This window comes from Poecilia reticulata, linkage group LG18, assembly GCF_000633615.1.
Source record: "Poecilia reticulata strain Guanapo linkage group LG18, Guppy_female_1.0+MT, whole genome shotgun sequence".
NCBI classification, from domain to species: Eukaryota; Metazoa; Chordata; class Actinopteri; order Cyprinodontiformes; family Poeciliidae; genus Poecilia; species Poecilia reticulata.
Window position 1 is genome coordinate 14,225,884 of NC_024348.1, and position 22,109 is coordinate 14,247,992.

Consider the following 22,109-nt stretch of genomic DNA (forward strand, 5'->3'; position numbering starts at 1 on the left):
TATATATATGCACCCAACAGCCAAAGCCTGAAAAAAAAAAAAAAAACGCTGCCCGTTTCTCTCCATCTCCCGAACAGAGATACCATCCTTTCATTTCCGCTCCTTCAGATAAAAAGATGAGACGGGAACAAGGCGAAAGTGAAGCCTATCGCTGGGCAGCAGTGATTGAGTCCCTTCACTAAGTCACGACGAGAATCTGCACAAATAACTGAGTCTGACGATAAGTAGCTAGTCATTTCCATAGACAAAAAAAAAAAAGAAACATTGGGGATCAGATTAGATTTCACCATATGCCAGGCTTATCTTTGTGCTGCTTCACAGAATATGAATCGTGAGGAAAAACTCCCGCGCCCTATCTTTTAATAAAAACACACTATTAAAAAAAAAAAAAAAAACGTGGAGCAGAAATAAAATTATTTATTATTTCTACAGCTGTTGCTAGGAGTTCTAACATTTGGTCTAAAAAGCATGTAATAAAAAAAATCATTTATATGCTCCATTGCTTCTTTTTGTGTTTTAAATAAACATAGAAACAAACCTAACAGTGTCATTTTTTTGATTGGACTCTGAGTTGTGGAATATACTATCTTGCACTGAAACGTGTTTGTGAAACAAGACACAAGAGGCAAAGTTGGAGGCAATGGGGGGGGGGGGGGAGTAAACCAAATATGCAATGGATTGTTTTTTTCAAGTTTTGTGAAGAAAATTAATTTAATAACTTCGAGTAATCTTCATGAAAAACAAGAAGTCTTGTTGGGAATAAAACATTGTTTTAGGTCCGTGGTTGTGGAGCATAAACGTGCTTTAAGGATTAGGTTTATTCTTCACACTACAAAGACTGCGCGCACTGTTATTTACAAGCAATAATAAGTTTGGTTCTTTAATCGACCCTCAGCTGCACGTCTCTTAAAATACACTCACTGGCAACATTGCTACATTTACCTGTTAACTCACGTAGCAAATCAGTCAATTATGTATTCCTTAGGCGTCTAGATGTGGCAAAGATGAGCTGATGAAGTTCAAACTAAGCTTCAGAATGACGAATTCAGAGGATTTAAGTGGCTTATAAAGTTGCATGGTTTTTGGTTCATGTGTTTCAGAAGTTGCTGGTATTACTGGGACTGTAATGCAGATCCATATCTCTCGTTTGCAGAAAAAAAAAAAGTCTGAAAAACAGAAAACGCCCAGCGAGTGCTAGGTTTGGGGACAAAAGATGCCTTGTTGACGTCTGCGAAGAATAGGTTTAGTGGTTTGAGATGATGGAAAGGCAACTGTATGTTATATAGCCACTCGTTACAAACAATGTGTGCTGAATATTATCTCCTCGAAGCAGATCGGTAGCAGCAGCAGCAGAAGACCACAGATATCTGCACTGTAGGTTTCCTTTCAAGCACAAGAAACAAAAATCCACACAGGCTCCAGTGACAGAATGGAAACACTTGCTTGTGCAGACGAGTCTGGAAACGGGAATTTGGCATAAAGATCATGAAGACATGTATTAATTATCCCATGTATGGGCTGCCGGTGGTGACATAGTGTGGGGCGGGGGGATATTTTCTCCCACTTTCTGTCCCTTAGTACCATCAGATTACCATTTGAATGCCATGGCCTAGCTTGAGTTTTATTACCAACCTCGTCCATCCCCTGGTGATCACAGTAAGTAGTCATGCAGCAGATTCATAGACAACACTGTAAACCTAAAAAAAAAAAAAAAAAACTTGAAATAGTTTGCTGCTTTGCATGGCACTGTTCAGTTGACTATGCTCTAAAAGTCTCCACAGCTAATGGATTATAATTCAGTCTCAACAAGGTCTAACATGACTAATATTAGACCTGCAAGTCTAATATTCCTGCAAGAATATTAGACATGTTGCTGCACCTACTCCACAAAGAATTGAAACATTTCTGTGGGGAAAATGCTTCCAACTCGGAACTCGCAAGATGTACCTAATAAACTGTCCGGTGAGTGGATAAAACCAAAATTACTTTATTACAGCAGTTCTTTATGCTGACGTGAGGAAGTCAATCGTCAGCTTTATATGCAGAACAGCTACAAATGACCCCACAAGTACTTTGTTATTGGAAGCTGCCGGTGACACTCAATCATCAGAGAAACACTTGTTTGTCAAGAGGTTGTGAGCTCACAATGAGGCGTTTTTGTACGTCTCGCTCTCTTCGTTCGGCGAGTAATCAAGCACCTCGGCTGCAGCCGACGTCTTCCAGTCACGTTCCCTGTTTCGCGGTGAGTGGGGACCCGTCCTTTTATTTTCTCAAGATGGCAAAAATCAAAACCGCAGATGGGGAAAAGAGCGTGTTGCAGGCCACACTGCTTCGAGACCAGTGACGGAGCTGACCTTTTCACGCTGATACAAAGGGACTGGGTGTTATTGTGTCGGGTTGAAACCTGACAGTAGCTACAGCAGCTAATGGCGTGTTTTCTTACCGCTCCGCTTCCATACACAATGCACATCCTGGCAACGGGAGAGAAAGGTCGAGACGGAGCTGTCTGTGATGAAGGAAAATAAGCGAATTGTCCAATGTCTTAATTAGGAACTAATTATTTCACTTCTTCCTAGTTAGAGAAAAGCCGACCCTCTTCCGCTCGGTCAGAGAAATTTCTTGGTTTTGGCTGACCTCGGTTACAGGTAATAAAAACTGAAAGATATAGGGATTTGTACTGCTCAGTCAAACCTCTTAATCAAGGAGGTTCTGTTTTCCACCATCTTTGCTTTTTCTTTCTTTTGTTTTTTTTTTTTTTTTTGCTGTGTTTTGGATTTGTGTGTTTTATTACCAGCTGCAAAGTTTAAGATATTGAATTGGAAATTTAAAGGCTTTAGGAATGTTTTTTTTTTCCAAACATCAAAGTGACGCACATCCTCCTAAATGCGGGCTCAATTCTCCCCTACTTATTTATTTAACCTTATAGTTAAGAAAGTTATGATTGTAATTGATCATAAAGTTTCCTCTTATCTAGACAGAACCTTGGGCCTTCTAACAAAGTTGTATAAAAAATGGCATGAAGTATTACGGTTAGTATCAGAGTATAAAATTTGAGTAAAGTTGCAACCCCAGCCGAGGCGGGACGACATGGACAACAACCTTGTTGGCAGGTGGAAAAACCCTTATGTCAGCTGCCTGCAGGCGTCAGGATAATCCTCACGCTCCATCGGACTCACTTGGCTTCCTAAATTTATGCAAAGTGTCTCCTACCAAAAATATCAGCAGCTATATTTTAGAAAAGCAAGAGTCATTAAATGTAAAAGCTTTGAATCTTCCTGAGGGTGGACTAGAATTGGAAGCGTCTTTTTGGGACTGCGCGGGAGCTTTTGGCAGCGGAGACTGATGCACTGTTCTTAGTGCATTTGTGTGAACATTTAATGGACCCCCTGCTGTTTTGCTGTCTCACCCTCACAGAGGCCTTAAGCAAACCTGACATCCACAGCATTTGTGGGACATTCCAAATATCTATCACAGCACATTTTCTCTCCCCCTGTCCTCCCGCCACCCTCTCGCCACTCCTTTTTAAGTAAAAACAACTTTGGTGAATATTTTATGGGGAACATTGCCTCGGTTTCACCGAGTCGAGCGGAGAGAGTGGCACGCGATGACGACTGACAGGCCCTCCTGGTTGTAGTGTCTGCTTGGAGATAACCTTTCTTTTTGGTTTGTCTACATGACAGTCCTACTTTTTTTTTTTTTTTTTTTTGCCATCCTGTTTCCCTTCTGTCACACTCTCTTAGCCTGGTTTAGTCTGGCTGCTGTTCACTTAGCTGCTGCTTTAAATTTTAGTGTGACCACAGAACTTCTGCCCACCCATCTGATACTGTTAGTTAAAATGCCAGCATATTGGTGGAAATCTGCTTTTTGGTCCACAGACTGCAGCATTTATGGCACTAAATAAAACAATTTATTCACTTTGAGGATCACACTGAAGCTTAATGCATGTTTGTTTCGTTTGGCAGCATAACACAGTTATAATTGAATGTTATTTTGCTAATATTCTTTTGCAGAGGCTTGAACGACCAGAAAACAGATCATATTTGTCTTGCAGATTGCAACTTGTTCATTTAAAGTCAAATCTTCCTTGTGTACCAGTGTAAATTATATGATACAATACTGGGTCTGATTTTTTTTTTCCATTTATTTTTTTTTAACAATATACAGTTGAAATATTAAAAAGACACAACAGTTTTTTTTTGTATCTGTCACTTTAAATCAAACTAAGCTGTTCCTATTTTAGGTTCTATGGCGATATCAAGATCTTTTTTTATTTGCTTAATTTTTAGAGAGGTTTTAATGTTTCTCTCAATTCAAAAGTTTATATAAAGTAAAGTCACTTAAACAATTCAGGCCAGCCCAGATGACTTTTCTAGTTTTCTGGCGGGTTAAATCGCAGAACAAATGGAGGCACACTTGTGGATACAGTTTAAGGTAACATCTCAAACATGGGTCTTTCTCATTATTAAAAAGAGAAAAAAATAAAAAAGAAACGTGTTTCTCTTCTAGACAAAAAGAAAAATAAATGCACAGAAAATAGAAAGTCAAACCAGCAGAAATTTTTGTGGGGATGCTGACTTAAAAAAAACAAAAAACAACTTATGCTAACACCGACTACGAAAGTAAAAAGCGTTAACACTCATTACTGCAACACTAAGCAAATAAAAATGATTTTAATACGTTGAACCTAATGACTGCTTTATCCATTGTCTTCTCCCAGCTGCCCGTGTCAGCGATATGCTGTAAACTCACTCGTCATAAAACAAGACCTCTAAATAATTACTTTTGTTGTTTCCGTCGGTGTCACTCAGCTCCGGCCTCAGCCTCCATATGTCACATTTCTCAAACTCATGCTTCGGTGATTGTCTTTGCTGTGATTAGAAGCTACACTTCATTTCCTACCCCAACATTCAATTTCATGGAGGGTTGAGAAAACACTGTCTTTCCGTGCTTTTTTATTTATTTATTTTTTTTGTATTTTTATGAACGTTTGACAACGCGGCACTTCACCGCCATCGCTGCTGCAATGCTGCGTGCTCCTTCATTTAATAAACATTGTGCTTGCCTGACTTTTCCGCCTCGCCTCGTGCTCTGTGTGACGAGCAGCTGAATGGTGTCGCAGCTAAAAGGGTGGCTCTGTTGTGACAACATTCGTTTGATGTTAAAGCCGGTAGTCCTTGGCTGCCACGTTCTCCCCCTTCTGTTCTCTTACTTTCTTGTCACTGCTGTGTCTGGATCGCACCGCTGTTGCACATTGAGGACGCCAACTGGCATGACCCAAAAGTGTGACAGCGTCACACAAGCTGCTGATTTTCTCACCGCCCATAGCCATCCACTTTTCATGCCTGGGTGCAGGGAAAATGAGACGGTTTTCTCTCATTAAAAAAAAAAAAAAAAAAACTAAACTTAATTGACTATGAAGGTGGTAAACTTTTTTTTTTTTAGTTTTGTAAGAAAAACAAATAGTATAGTTAAATGCACTTTTTCCATCCAGCAGCCTAACAGAAGGCTGCTGGATGCAGCCTTCTGCATCCAGCGAATCAAAAACGGTGAAAAACTTTTTAAGCTGTTTTTTTCACCACTCTTGAAAATGCTAACATAGTAGGGCGTGATCACAAGACCATCAAATGTTTTAGATGCAAACAGTCAAAACATCAAAAAAGAAAAAAAAAACTTGAGGAAAAAATACACAACTTCATATTTCGAAAGATTAAAACATGAGGCAACCAGGAACTCATTCTCCTCCACAAATGCAATGGCTAGGGAGCCCAGAAGTGCAAAGTGTGTAGATCTAACATAAGGAAACAAAAAGTTGAGATTAAGTCGAGATTTAGCTGTAGACTTATCTTTTTCTGAGGTTTTTGTGTTTTTGAGAGTGACCCTTCCTGGATCTGTTGGTTGGTTCAGTAACGGATCCAGAGCTTCACTCAGATGACAGCAAGGTGGAGTAAACATGCAACCAGAGCAACGATGGTTTAGATCCCTGGTTTAACACACCTGCATCAAATGAAGGCTCATTAGAGGCCTAAGAGGAACACTGACTTGCTGAGGAGGCTGTTGCTACCACTAGGGAGAGAACTAAAACATGCAGGACACTAGCCCTCGAGGACCGACTTTGGACACCCCTGGTTTAGATGAACGCATGTGCATGTGTTAAAGTGGCCCAGTCAAAGTCAAGTCAGTCTTTGGGTGTAAAAAAGTTGCTCTTTTAGGTTCGACCTGGGGTCTTTTGAGGTGAGACATCTAAACTAGGCCTTCTAAGAGATGTGGTGCTTTGGTTAACGATACCAAGTGTTCAGCTGTATTTACCACTTTTTTTCCCTCGATATCAAACAGAATTTTAACTCCTGTATAATCGAAGCCTGATATCATGTTGTAAAAGATGGGAACAACTTCACTCTTTGAAAAAAGGGATTTTGTTTTAAGAGCATTTAAAATTAATCAAAAGACCGACTCCTTAAAAACCCACCACGCCTCACTCTGTCACTGCTCTTGCTGCGAGTTCGAGATACAGAAGAGGAGAGCGCCGGCAGCCGTGTATGGGATTGGAAGAGGAAAACTACTCGGGGCATCTTTGTCCTCTGTTTGAACAGTGTCGCAGATGTGGGGTGGTGGGGGTAGAACGGGGATGGTGGGAAAGCAGGGGAGCGAACCAAGGAAAACGGGGCGGGGGGTGAGAGAGAGAGAGAATTTTCTCGCAGCTGCCCAGCCTGAGGCCAAAAATATGTGGCGCTTTCCTCGTCACAGCGTCACCAGCCATCCATTCTCGCCTGTCATTATTTTACCTCTTGCAGAGGACACATGCCGTCTCTCAGGCTCGCATATTGCACACTGGTACCACCACACACCGTCTGCCGCCTTGATCTAATCTCAAACATGGCCAAGTTGAACAGAATGAATAAAAACTCCAAGATATTTCTTTTTTTTTCTTGTTGTTGCTAAAGGCATCCAGTTGACACCAGGCTGTTCTACTGCATGATTAATCACTTGTCATTGGTTTTGTTATTTCTCAAAAAAGCCAAAATGAAGCAAATTCTAATAGTGAGTTTTCATACTAACAAACTGATTTTAGGATTTTGGGGTCTGTGGAAGAGACTGTCCTGACTTAAATTTGTAGCCTTAGTTAAGGCAAACCCAACCCACATAGAGCTGGTGCTCAATTGTAATGTAAAACGATGGTGAACGTTCTGTTCTACACTGTTCAGCTTAAATTCCTTACACTTTTAACAACATGCCTTCAAATTTTCTGCAAATATCTTTTCCTGCTAAGGGTAACTTTCGTCTACATGCTCTACGACAAGAGCAAGACTTGCAGCTTGGAATCGCAAGCAACAAGTCGGCCAGCTTACTTCCTTCTTAGCAGGTGGTCATGCAGCTGCTGTTATGCAACAACTTTTCTATTATCGTCTAGGGTTATTGTCAAAAACATTCTTTATAGTACATGAGGCTAAAATAAAAATTTTTTGCTTAGCTGCTTCTGATGAACTCATCTTGAATGAATTTAAGTTGCAACTTAAATTGCAATTTAAGCAATGCAACTTAAATTGCTGTGTAAAGAACCTTCTGCTTTCGAAAAAAAAAGAAAAGATCATTTCTACTAACGTCAGATCAGAAGTCTTTTTGAGTTTTATTCATCCATCCATCCATTTTCTTACACCCTTGTCCCTCAGTGGGGTCGGGAGGGTTGCTGGTGCCCATCTCCAGCTAGCGTGCCGGGCGAGAGGCGGGGTCACCCTGGACAGTTCGCCAATCTGTCGCAGGGCAACACAGAGACACAGAGGACGCACACACACACTCACACCTAGGGGCAATTTGGAGAGGCCAATTAACCTGACAGTCATGTTTTTGGACTATGGGAGGAAGCTGGAGTACCCGGAGAAAACCCAAGCATGCACAGGGAGAACATGCAAGCTCAATGCAGAAAGACCGGGGCCGGGAATCGAACCCAGAACCTTCTTGCTGCAAGGCAACAGCTCTACCAACTGTGCCACTGTGCAGCCCCTTTTTGGGTTTAGAATAGGAAATGTCTATTTTTTTTCCCTTCAGGCTGAATTTGCTTGTGATTTGCCTGTCACAAAAACCTACTTGTCACATTTTGAAAAGCTCCTAAGGACCTCTCTCTACACTAACTCGTTTTGCTGGTAATGCTTACGGATTTCTTTTTTTCCCCCTAAATCTTGAATTCCAGAGACTGGATCAGCGCTCGCCTTCCACTCTGCCCTCCTTGTCCAAGAGCTGAACCTCAGCAGAGGCCTCCAAAAAATGTCACAGTCTGCTTCAGTTTGCATTAGCAGCAGTGTCACGAGGCAAAATAGATTCTTTGTGTTCTGCAGATATTGTGCTTCTGCCTCTGTCGCCATAAATTTCTTGTTCTTCTGCATAATAAACGCAGCTCCATAAATGTGCAAACTAAATTTTGACGTCAGCGCAGCTCAAGTCTGTGAGTTAAACATCTGTAAACGGCTTTCCTTTAAATCAGAGAGCTGCTGAGAGTTATGGCTGCACAGTCTGTGCAATCTGTTCTGTGGCGTTTCGTGGCTGAAACATACCCATCAAACACGGGACAGATTGAAAGTTTATTTCACCACATTTATTCACAGAAACTTGCTGTAAACCAGAGCGTTTCTTCCCGTAGAGTTTTGAAAAATCGAAAACCGACGTATTTCGAAACGGGAGGAAAAAATCTAGAGCTATACATTTCTCTGTGGAGATTTCTTCCAGTATTTCCTATATGTTGTTGAACTGAAATGCTTGAGGTCATACAGGTTTTCATGTCTGGTGACCTGAGTAAATATAAAAAAAGTAGCTTTCAACTGAGTTCATACCATGCAAAAAAAATAAATAAAATAAAGGCGTTGGCAAACGTGGGTGATGAGGTTTTTGGGTTTCAATTTCTGATATTTAAATTTGTCTACTACTGTGAAACATAATTGTAACAAAAAAAAAAAAAAGAAACAGAAGACATCTCAAGGAAACGCGTGTCTTTGATCACTTCACTGCTTGGTTAACCTTACAGATGTCCAAATCTGCAGAGAACATACGAGAAATGTGCGCTCACAAGAATAGAATAGACACATTAAAACCGGAGGAAAGTCTGTAAAATGTGACACACCAGCTGAGTACACTGCTGTGGGAATTCAGCAAAAAATACTCGCAGAGAGGAAGCTGTGTCTCTCCTACTTGGCTGTCATGAATGTAGGTCTGCCAAACTGAGCAACAACAACAAAAAACGGGGCTGGATGTATTACATAAGTAAGTATTCGCTGTGATTTTGAACCCTGAGTCGGTGGCTCACAGGCGGCTGTTTAAATTGCATCAGTTCCTCTGATGTAACTGTGTATAGCCCTCAACTCCCTTAGAGGTTTAAGTCATTTATTTTGATTAGGGCTGTATTTATAAGATTAGTCTCTAAAGAAAGTCGCTTGGGAGGACGGGTTGGCAAGGATGGTGGTGGGGGGAACAAAATGAAGTCTGTTTGATCATTACAAATTCAGAAATTTCTGCTTGTCAATTAATTAGCCACTTCCTGGGTCTGCGTGTCCCTCTCTTCATTTGTGGGGGCCCGGCTCTCGATGGACAAATACCCACGGTGTGTCCATTGTGTGTCTAAGCACTCACTGTCGGGCAGCTGGGGAACGGTGAATAAAGATCCTTCAAAGGCAGGCGGTTTTTCAAGAGCAAGCCTCTTTTTACTTGTGTTGACTGATTTGTGAGAGCGCTGTGTTTGGCTTCTTCGTGGCTTTACGCTGCCAGTTTCTCTCCTGAACAAACACGAACGAGAACAAAGACGGGACATGAAAATGTAGGTGGAATAAGAACAGGTTTTAAAGTGGGTTTTTTTTTTCTCCCCTAGTGAATCTGTTTCTGTAAATGCAACACACCATGCAAAAGTTTTCTTCTTCAGGGTGTTTGTGAAACTCCTGAAGTTTGGAGACGACGCCACTCTAACCGGTCTGGATTATGCAGTAATGAGTCTGTCTGCATGCAAACAGCAGGTGAATCGGTTGGTCCGCCGATGCAGTCGGAATCACTTGAGGCTAAATCCGCTAAAGACAATGGAGACTTCAGGAGAACCTGCATCCTGCAGAAACTTAGGCTGCATTCGCACCGGACACATTTGGTCCGTTTTACATCCAGAGTTCATGACTTCAGACTTTTTGTGCAAGTGTGAATACACATGCAAATCCTGTTGACTAAAACAACTGTTTATCCTCGACACTTGCCATCATACAATCTGTCCTGCGGTTTGACTCGTCCACAAAACAGGACAGCTCCAAACTGCAACAAGCAATTAGGTCTGGAGAGAGGCTCATCGAGGCTGACATCGCTTCTGTTCGTGTCCTGTATACGTCCAGGGCCATTGAAAGGTCAGCTAGTATATCTGTCGACACGACACATCCTGGTAACAGGTTATTTAGGCTTTTAGCCTCAGGTTGGGGATATAGAATGCTAATGTCAAAAGCTAGCCTACACTAAGACAGTTTCAATCCCCAGGCAAGCCGTCTGCTGAACACAATGAAAATCTCACAGCCAGCGCTGACAGCTAACTTAGCTGGAAACAAATAAGCATATTTTCACTAACATAGTAAGGCTTCCCTCTTTTTATGTGCATGTGCATGTATGTATATATGTATGTATGCGTGTATAACAAAAAATGTACTGCACACACTTTTCCTTGTAAATACTACGCGTGTCCTTGCCTGTCCCTCAAGTCCTTACTTGCTAAGTGTTTTTGACATATTTAGGTTTGCCGTTTGTGACTATACTTTATAATGCCTTCAATGGAAACCTAAGTCAAATTTCTTGCTTATAGCCACACATTTTGATCTAAATTTAGAAAAGCCAAGGTTTTTTGACTATAAATATGTGGTTTGGTATTTTTCTAAACTCGTTTCCTCGTCTGCTGAAAAGCGTTTATTGGACATAGCATAATTTTTCTGGATGAATGTATATCTGAACTGAAAAATATTAAAAAAGTAAATGAAGTATAGATAAGTAACAGTACATGTTGTGTTTGTCGATTTTTTTTTTCCCCAAGTAAAAATGTGCAAAAAGCCTCCACCATGTGACTTGATTAAATGTAGTTTCAATCGTTTTGAAGGCTTCTCACTTCAACAAAGTGCTATAAAATGCATTGAATTTTGTGATCGTAATGCAACGACATAGGGGGAAAAAAAAAAAAGTCAGATGGATTTGAGCATCTTTGGAAGATACTGTAGTCTTGTTTCCACAAAACGACCATGAACGCTTTTAATTTAAGGCAGAAGAATCGTTTCACCCGATTGCTTTCGAACGCGTGTCAGAACTGATGCTCCTTTCCTTCGGCGGTCGCCTCTGCCTTCAGTCCAGTCTGTCAGAAAGAGAATCCAAACTGCAAACACCACGTGAAAAGTCAAAGTGATCTTAAGCAGGTTTTTTGTTCCCTTCAGAAGCAGTGAGTCACATTGCATTTGGTGACACCTCTCACTTGCACAGTTGAGTTTACAGTCTTGTTTTTCCCATAGAGGAGAAGATGACAGCATGCGGCGTGTGACAGCTTATCAAATCAAACCCACATTTCCTCTTTCCCATATGTAGGGCTCTTTTCATGTTGAGATGTCCTCACCGCTAGAGTCTCCTATAGAAAGCTTTTTTTTTTCTCTCCCTCTCTCTTTTGTTCCTACGAGCATCAAAAAGGAGGACGCATGAAGAAAAATAAACATTTTATAATCTAAGGGAGAGAGAAAAGAAAAAACTGGCTACAGATAAACATCTTTTTATCAAGTGTATCCTTTACTGCTAAGCTGTGGCTTAGCAGTCAATATTTACTCCAGGAGGTGATTATCGGCGCTAACAACTTCCACGAGCCACAGAATCAGAGTGTGACTTTTAAAATAAATTGTGGCGTCTTTTAAAGGGAAATTAAAGAGCTGAAATTGTTTTGGCTTTGCCTGGATTTCCCCCGCGACCTAAAAACAGAACACAAGCATCCAAGCATGTTGTCTTTCATCATTAAACTGTCTTTTGAAAAGGCTCCTGAGAGAGCGAGAGGCTCCTGGAGCTCAGCGAGAGACGCCTTGTACTTCGAAACATCAAGTGTCGTCAGCGTCTGCTGGGAGGCGCATATTAGAGTCGTGGACTTGAGCTGAAAGGATCTTTGAAAATAAAAAAATGAAAAAAATAAAAATATCTCTTACCGTCTCTCTCAAACACGAGATGTGCTGGTTTCCATGTCGCTTTATGCAATAACGCAAGTGATATCCAAGGTCTGGTAAGTGTGCAGATCTTTGACCTTGCTTTCTCACCCTCTCTGCCTCCATTGTGCTCGCAGATCAAAGACGCCCACAGTGCCCCAGGTGGTCTCATGAGTGAAGATCCTCACTTAAAGGCAGCTGACAGAGGTAAGTTATTAAACCTCACCACTGTGTTCGCACACACATGCGCACACACACACACACATTTTCTTTGATCCCTATTGTAGAATGTCTTTATTTTTTTATCAAGGATCCTCTTACAGTACAACGCCATAGCTTTTTCCTACTATTACAAATACGGTCCTGTCTGTTATTGCAGCTGATGGCAACCATGCAGCCGCAACTCATCCTTTGGTTAAGATATAGCAATTGATCATGAATTAATTTACCACACAAGGTGAGTGTTTTTTTCAAAAAGTCTTGTAATATTAATTCTATGGATTTTTCTTTGCCTTTTTTCCAGAGTTGTAAAGGATGAGTACTCATTTTTAAAGTGCCTCATATTGGCGTAACTACACTACTTTTATGTGGATTGAAATGTTAAGAAATCAGCCATATTTTGTTCAACATTAAGTTCTGTTGTGTACGGTATATAGTGCTATGAACTGTTATTTATTTGGTTGCATGTAATTTTTCAAAGAAATCCAGCTTGTATACAAAATGCTATTTTGCTTAAATCATGAATTTACTTTGATCAACCCAGATTTTGTAGTTCATGCCTGGTTGGCCTCTAAACCGAAGAATCATTGACAACTACACGTGTGAAAAGAGTTACAGTGAACCACAATGAGAGCCATTATGTACAAACGTGGAACTGTGGTGAACCTTCCCAGAATTGGCTGGCCGACCAAAACTACTCCGAGAGCCCGTTGATGGCTCATGCAGATGTTTGCAAAGAACTCAAACCAACCAGGCGTACACGCCTCAAGTAATGTCAGTGTTCGTGATTCAACAGCGGAAAAAAAAAAAAAACAGACCTACGTCTAGTTGACACCACAAGATTTTTGTTCCGATTTTTTTTTTCTTTCCAACAATCGTAAGGATGCCCCAATTATTTGGTTGGTTCTAAAGATAACCTTAAGAGATATTTCTGCAGAGTGTGGTGTGTTGAGTGATCTTTTCCACACAGGAGTATGTTGGGAACGCTCCAAGCTAAAATCAAGGATATTCAACGTCTTGGGTTGTCTTGGCCTGATATCGCGATGTGTGTGGTGTTCCCTGAGAACACAGCCTGAATGTGACCTGTAGCCAATCAGAAAGCGAGGTGATGGAAACACAGAAGACCTTTTTCTCAGTGAAATACACAACCATGTTGGTGTTTTAACCTCAACCAGCTTACAGCTTTTTATTTCAAAATCTCCATGAGTTTTGTGGCCTTTCCACAGCTTTTGACAAAATATTTTGTTATTGCATAAACAGTCAAAACTTTGAGATTAGAGAAGTGTAACCCAAAGTGCGCAGACCTCCTAAATTATGCATTCATAAAAACATTTGGCACGCCCGTTCGAATTAAAGTTTCATAATGTATTGAATTTAGATCACCTTAGTTTTGAGGTAAAAACCCTGTTAATGCAGTCGAGTCCGACCTGGGGGAATTGGCTGCATTTGTAGGTGTGTTGCTCCTCTCCAAGGGAGGAGCCAGAGACCTCAACAAGATTTTTCCCCGTATAGAAAAAACGAGATAAATGATTATGAGATTTGTTTTTAAATCCTCCCATTACTGGTTTTCCAGCCTGCCTTTTTTCCAGCTGCGTTTATGGAATCTGTGGAATACGCACATCGCAGAATTTGTGTGATTCTTACAATAAAAACAGTAACATATCATTCCTAAACAGATGTATCAATGATAAATATGGCTCCTTTCTTTTAAAAAAAAAAAAAAAAAGAAGGGAGAACTACACTGGCAATAAAGAAATTACAATTAGCTGAGTTTTCTATTTTGCATCCAATCATGCATGATTGCAGATTCAAGTTGGGGCACAGCTTTTCTTTCAAGGCAAGAAGGGAATTCTTGGGAGGGGAAAAAAAAACGTTTCGTAGCTGCTGTACTTATACAAAAAAATAAATACAAATTGGTGCATGTTTGAATGTGAAATTGTGACAATGGAAAAGTCTCTTTGATGTGATATGATATAACTCCATCTTATACTGTCTTTATCCTAGAGGAATAGTATGATAAACTAAGGAGTAGGTATGTCCAAAGCAGGACTGAAGAATAGTCATGCGCTTATAGGCCATTTGATCCAGACATTGTCAAAGTTATGCTCAAGATATTTCACCTGGAAAATGGCTGACGTGTATTTAAGAGATTTACCCATTGGTGAGGAATATTCAAGCATACTGTTCTAAGCTCTGCTTTGGATTTAGCTTTCAAAAATATTCAATCACACAAACGGGAGTATTTTTCGTACACCTGGAAGCTGGGTGAATAAAACAGGTTATCAATTCATGGAAGCGGTGTTTTTCTATACCCCCCGCACATTTCCCTGCAGCCTCAGTTTGAAATAAATCGAAAGGAGGATTCTCCCGATATAGATGTGATGCAGAGAGCTGTTTCCTGTGTATCGTGTTTTGTTTTCATACAGCCAGTTTATTCTCCCTTTTCACACCACCAGCACATTATCCTGCTCCATCTGCTGCCAGGAGACAGAGCCAGGTATTTATGGTGAACATAAAAAGTGAATGCATTCCCTGTCACCTATAGCCCAGGATTTACAACATATTTGACAAACATTCTGAATAAAAAAAAAAAGGAGTGTTCAGTTTGTATAAGAGTTTAGATCCTGTCTGTTGTGCAAGCTCCCAGCGGATGGTACCGTTAGTACGTGTGCGTGCTGCTCGATGTGTACGTATGCCCCCCCCGCTGAGTGGAAATGTGTCGATCTGTCTGCTGGTGGTGCTACATATGTGTCTGTATGCCTGTGTGTATTTTTGGGCATGTGTGTGCGCGCACGGCGAATCCGCCTGCTCTGAAACACCAGCAACAGATAACAGATGGTCCCCCTGCATTAGAAGTGTTTTATTTCCCCGAGGAAACCAGATATGTCAAAAATAAGCATGTGCAACATTAGTCATTTGGAATATTCATGCCCCCGCCGTCCGACGGTTTCCTTTTCACAGCCAAAATACCACCAGCCCAAATCTCCTAAGAAACAGAGGGAAAGTCAGGGAGAGAACAACAACAAAAAACACAAAAGCAGTCATCAGCTGAAGTTGACGGTGTGGTAAGAGTTGAGGTCCTTCAGGTGATTTTAACATTGGACATTTATTTTTGGGATTTCTTACCAGAGCGATCCCTTGATTAAAAATGGGTTATGGATATTTTTATGTCAAGAATCTCACCTCCCCGGCTTCACCGGGCAAAGTAATATGCACACATGTTCATGAACCTGTCTGAGTCTGAATAACCTCAGTGGGTCACGCTTCCCTCTTCCTCTTATCTTGCCATTTTTCTTTGTCGTCGACATGTTGCGTCTCTGGAGCTCTGATGTCTTTAATCTCCACCTCCTCTTGGTTCAAGGTATCTACCCCCATCTCCTCACCACTGAGAGTGGTCAGCGTCCTTGTCCTTGGCGGCAGACTTGTGTTTGCATCATTATCAAGCCTGATTAAACGTCCGTGTATTTGGAGGTGTTCACCCCACCGGGAGCCAATGGCATGTTTCTTTCCGACTGCAGAAAGCATGAATTTTGAGCAGCATGTTTCTCTTCGTGGTCCCTCGTGTTCAGGGTTAATTCATGGCAGTGTGCGTGAATGGTGTACACACACAGCGTGAGAGAGAGAGGGAGAAGGAGGAAGAGAGAAATTGGAGGCAATAAAAAGGAGGTGGAAAAGCTACTAAACAGGAGTGTGGTGCTTATCGCACAAATGCAATATAATTTATTCAGGAATATGCAAATCCAACAATCACTCTGCCTTGTTTACCGAAGGGACCTGCTGATTCAGAGACTGAAAGAGAAAGAGAGGCTGCCAGAGACGCCGACTTACGGTGTAGACACAAAGGCGCCCAGCGCTAACTCATTTTACCGGTTTTCTTTAAATTGAAGAAATGAGGTGTGTCGGGCAATTTCTTGCTTATTTCCTAGATGCTGTGTCCTTCGCGTTTAGTCCACCGGTGCTGGCCTGTTGACAGAACGACTGAAGTTATGCAGAGTTTTGGGATGTGTTGCCTCTAGCCTTCCTGCACCGTTAATTAAATCTTTGGAATGTGCAAACAGCAGTACACCCTAACAGTATAAAAAGTATACTATTATTTCATCTTTCAGCTCAGGCTGATGGATATTTGTGCCAATAAATATACTTTTGTTTTCGTTCATTAGCAGCCTATCTCAAATAACCGTGGCCAGCAAGAACTCACTGGGGCATCAGTTTGCCCGATGTTTACAGAGATAGTTTTGTTTTTTGTTTAAATGAGTAAATGGCATAAACAAAATGCAATTTTATTAAATGTCAATTGGCTTGACGCTGTGTCACCAGTGTGGTGTAGTTATTAAGCATAAACTTTCTTCCGTGATTGCTTGATTTTCGTTGGTCCATGTTAACTTTCGGAAAACCCTGTGATATCTTGCAACTACTTGGAATTGGAATGTTGGAATTTGTAGATTACTCACTGCACTTTTAATTTTAATGAAGAAATGCATGTAAATCATGTGTCCTAATAAGTCTTGGAGCAAAAAGAATCTTGCTCTCAGCACTGAAATTAACTTTTGGCCATAGGGACTCAACGGTAAAGGTTGGGGTAAAACTCTTCCACTGCCACCGAGGCAGTTCCAGTCACTGATGATGATGTGGTATTTACAAGAACTGCCACAGCCAGATTAACCCCAACAGAGGCCCGAGGGCAAAACTGACCCATGGACTCGTGTTGAACCACAGGTTTCGTCAATTTTCTGTTCATTGAATGCGGACTAGTCAAGATTGACCTTCAGCAGTCAAATGGCAGATCTATTATAGTTTGCCTTGAGCCAGAGAAAAACCCAACTTGTGGTCAGTCAGTGGAATGCCATGTTGTCTGTTTTCTTTGTGTCGGCTGTGTTAGTGTTGATTGTTGTATCTTTAAGAATTGAATTATGTTTGGATTCGCAGTGGTCTTGGTTAAGAAGAGGATTTTATTAAGAGTGTCATGTTTCAGTATCCACTGGAATCACTCAGATTATGTAAATTACACAAATACATCAGCCAATAACAAAAATCAATTGTGAAATTATTACATTAATTGGCGATTCTTAAACAATTTCTTTGGATTGTTTCTGTTTCTGTGTTGGTCCTCTGATGGACTGGTGATCAGCTTAGGATGTACCATCAGTGGAGAAGATATACCATAGACCTCTACCAAATATGAAGAAATATTGCATAGAAAATCTCAACTTCATATTCAACTAGTTGGTCTTAATACCAGAATAAAACTGAACCACAACAACTGTCAGATTTTGAATGGTGTCTCATCTGGGATTCATGAAGAAAGCAGTTCACTGGTCACTGATGCAGTTTGAGAGTTTTCTGACCATTTTAAATATTCACAAAACCTTCCCTGGTGTCATCGATTTTGGAAGAAAAATTAAGCAAAAGTTTTTTTTTTTGTTTTTTTACTTTTTAATCCGTTTTATATGACCTGTATGCACTGATGTGGATTGGTTGTCAGCAAATTAACAAAGTAGTGGACACAGAGGTGTCATTCCAAGGCCGTATCCCGGTCACACACGTTCCAGGCCAGCAGTGGTCCAAGTAATTCAACAGTCCACCCTTGGCTGCTCAGTTGCATTGCATATAACATTGTTCAGATTTGACACCTGGTCTGTATAGTTCTTACAGCTCTGAAGACTGGAGCAATCTTAATCTGTTGTGATGTGGGGCCTTATTGTAACGTCTGCTAAAAGTTAATGTTGTAACACGGAGAAACTGGTTACATTGATTTCAAGATTAAATTTCCTGTTGCGTTGTCGGGGAAGAAGCGCCCTACGATTTTAGGGCCCTAATTTCATTTTTCTCAGCTATTTACACAGCCCCGCTTTTATTTATTCAACCACAGTAATATCTATCGACCATATTCTGGCATTAGTGACTGTGGACCAGTTCAAGAAATCCTTGGAAGAAATAATTATAAAGCCTCATTTTGCTTTGCAAAACTGGCCCGTTGGCAAGACAGCTTCTCATTAGATATGCCCGTCAGGCTTCACTGGAACAACACTTCCAAAGAACTAAAGAGCCAAAGTAAAGCAAACCACGGAGACAGGTGATTGCCAGCATTTTAATTATTCTTGTCTCTCACTTTGGAATGTGGTAACTTTTACAGCTAAAACTAGCAAAGGAGGCTAGTTTCAATAGCGGTAATGGTCATTTTTCCATAGAAGATGTTTCTGTGTAAAAAGCTTTAGAAGAGCTAAAACATGGGTTTGCCTCAAGAAAGTTAGATAACACATAGGGCACGTTGACAGCAAAATTAAAGCTGACACATTTCTTTGTAATCTTTTGTTACTGAAAACTTCAAATAACCTAATGCCTTGGAGCTAAATAGAAAATGAACTAGCACTTAATGTAAGTGCATTTAAAAATGCTTAATATCCAAGCCAGTTATTTATGAAAGTATTTAGGAGTTTAATTTGGAAACTTGAAAAAAGATAGAAAAAAATAATTTAAAATTCTATCAATCTACAATAAAAAAATAAATAAATAAAAGATCAGGGCCGACGATGGAGTCTTTTCTTCAGCAGAGGTAAAGCAAAATCAAATATTGAACTAAGAAGATAGCATTCCTCTATATGAACAGTTTGAAACTTGCAGAGGTTCTTGATCCATTTTAAGTTTTGTCTCTGAAAGGCACGGAGCAAAGTTTGGAAATTTAGCCGAGAAGACGGCCTCGTCTCAATTCCCAAAAGCATCCCCAACCGCCTAGCTGCACAGCAGTTTTGGGAGGGAAAAAAAGAAAGAAAGAAAGAAAGACGCAGGTAAGGGATTTCTCCACTGACAACGCAAGAGGAGAAAAGCTTGCTATGTCATTCCAACCATCTGGAAGTCTGGCTCAGACTTGAGGCTGATGTGTAACTTTTAATTGGAAAGACAGTAGAGGGAGGCAGAAGAGGAGGAAGGAATGATCCCGATGGATAAGGAGGCAATGTCTGCTGCCAGATGGACAAACCTGAGCTCGCTGGTGTGCTTGCCATTTGATTCATGGGCCAATGCAATGTGTGCTGAGCGTTACAAAGAGGCTGGTGGAGAGGTTTGATCTGGCTCAATACAAGTAGCTGGAAAGGCTGCTTTGTAGACAACAGAGACTTAGACTTTTTGGCAGTGTTTAGTTTTAGCCTTAAAAGGTTTGACAGAAATGTCTTGCAGCTAGCGGAATCCAAAAATCAAGCTTATTCAAGAGATTACACTTCATATAATGGCTCTCTGTATAGACAATGATTGCCTCTTGATTATAATTGTTGATCTCAATTCTAACAATCTGGATGTATGAGCTTGGATTGCAACATTGAAGCATTTTTTTTTGTTTTGTTTTTTCGAAAACGGCTCAAAAGGTTCAAAAGTTGTGAATGGTAAAGAGTGAATTTACTTGGAGATATTTTTTTTGGTATTCTTTGGCTACTTTGGAAAAATTTTAAATTTTCCAAAGTGAAAATAAGATTCATGACTAATTACTTAGTAAAAAAAAAAGAAAAGAAAAGTGTGGATTTCTCAAGTTTAAATATAAAAAAGGCTTAGATAAGGAAGAAATTCTATTTTTATTGAGTTCAATTAAATGTATTTATGTAGTCCTAATTCAAAAAATGTCAAAACACTTTCTGAATTATGTTTGATCTGGTTTTACAAAGATGAAAAGAAAGTGGTTTTAAATTATCATTTGGAACTTAACTATTTATGCAGAATTGATCAGACTTTGGTTATTGTAGAGTTGTCAGTGGGGTGGACAGTTGTTTAATGACCAATCCAATATACCAATCGTCATTAAAATGCTTAATCATTATATGTCAATCCCCATTAGCTTTATTTTTCATCGCATTATACCTGTTATTAGCATCGATAATGCATCAGGTAGTTTTTAACCACCATGACATTTTATCATGTATGGGTTCTATAATCAGGAAAAAATGCAAGTATTAGGGCTCCAAGTTATTTATACACGTTTCATCTTGTTTTTGTAGACATAGTTAAAAGTGGAAACTAAAGCTGTACTTGTAGCTCTTTTATTAAAATCTGAAACATGACTGGCCATAAATAGTCTGCTTGCTAATTATCAGAATGAAGATGATAGATTTATTTCTTCTGCATATGGGTAGACATGGGAAAATGGTGTATGCTATCTCATCCTTATTGGACAATAAGTTTTTTTTTTTTATGCTTATAACTATACCGATTTTAACTAGTCTCAGTTGACAAATGCTAACAACAATAACTACAAGTTAGGATATGTGGGTAATTACTGAGTTTGAACATTTTCAACAAGTTAGAAAATGACAATGAATACATTGGTGTTAACTTGCTAATGTTATCGGTAGCAAGTTCCAACAGCTCAGGATCTGCCTATTATTGTTTTTATAGCTAAACATGGCACTTTCAGGTATCTGAAAATTATTCCCAAAGCTGAACCAGACCCCCGGAGGTCCACAATTCCTTTTGCTAATGCCTCTTGTAATTTGGAAGAGACATTAGTGATTTGAAAGCAGTGTGTTTAAGGCGTTGCCTTAAGATACATCCACATCCTTAAAAATGTGGCCGCAAAGTTATTGCACTGTGTCATCCAGGCTTTCCCATTGGGCTAAAACGCAGAAATCTTAGTGTCTATAAATGTAGCAACATTATCTCGAAAACCCGTCTCCCCCATTACTCTGGTGTTTTAGTAATCCTAGCCGACCTACAAACAGTAAAACCCTTAGTCTGATTTATTGTCTGACAGTGAGAAGCAAAGGTTATGTCTTTTTTTATATAGTGTATGTTAATAGCAGGTTTGAATTGTACATGGAGTTACCATTTTAGGTTTTAAAATAACCTATCAACTGTTCTCTGACTGTTCCCTCCCCTATTACTGCAGTCTCACTTGAGTTTTCGAGTCTGAAGGAAAACCTCCAGAGTGTTGAAGGTGAAACAGGAGTCAGCTCCTGGGTCAAGAGTTTGGCTAATGAGAGTTTGAGTTAAAATTTCAGATGTGTAACGTTTCACCTGCCCCTTCCACGACTCCCTTCTCTTCCTGCGTTCACTAGTCTCTTCAGGCACCTGTATGTTTATCTTCATTTCACACCGCTCTCACACCGCATGTTCATTTTTCACTACTGTTGCCTCCCCCGTTAACCCTCCCCCCTCACCCCCCTCACACCTATTCGCCCAACCTCGATCCGCCCCCCGCCACCTCCCCCCGGCATTGCAATTCAATTTGTGCTGTATGTTTCATTCCCTGCTCCGATTTAAATGTATTTCATGTCATCTGCTTTTAATTAACTCTCAGGATATGGCGACGAGGGGAGGAGGCAGACGGAGAGATAAAACCTCTTCACATCCGCCGATGAGTTGTACTGGCAATCATTTACCACTTAGACAGCAGTGAAGAAGCCCCCTTTTTGTTGCCCTGGCAACCAGCGCCTTGGTGATTGATTCCTCGCCAGCGTGGCATCGCTGCAGGGAATATAGAGCGTGTGAGCTTAGCATGCTTGCTACATCTTTCTAATTAAAATGGGATTACAGAGTCATCGTTGTATGTACAAACAAATGCATGGCTGTGAAAAAAATCAATTTCGGTAAATGTCAAGACTGTTAAATACAACTGTGCATAAACAAATGCAAGCAGGCTCCATACACTGATGTGGACATTCTGGGCACAGTGTACTTGGAAAGATGTGTTTCCATCTGATTTGTATGTTGGTGTTTTGTCGATTGACAGCAACGGTG

General features: G+C 40.4%; 1 protein-coding gene across 2 annotated transcripts in view; it reads left to right on the forward strand.

Moving 5' to 3' along the window:
* Positions 1–22,109, forward strand: part of LOC103480661 (glucosidase 2 subunit beta-like) — a 149,699-nt gene that overhangs the window by 50,660 nt on the left and 76,930 nt on the right. For both annotated transcript variants that reach the window (XM_008435689.1, XM_008435690.2), the window contains one exon: positions 12,308–12,377. In XM_008435689.1, the coding sequence (XP_008433911.1) occupies positions 12,308–12,377 (70 nt within the window). The remainder of the gene's footprint in view (positions 1–12,307; positions 12,378–22,109) is intronic.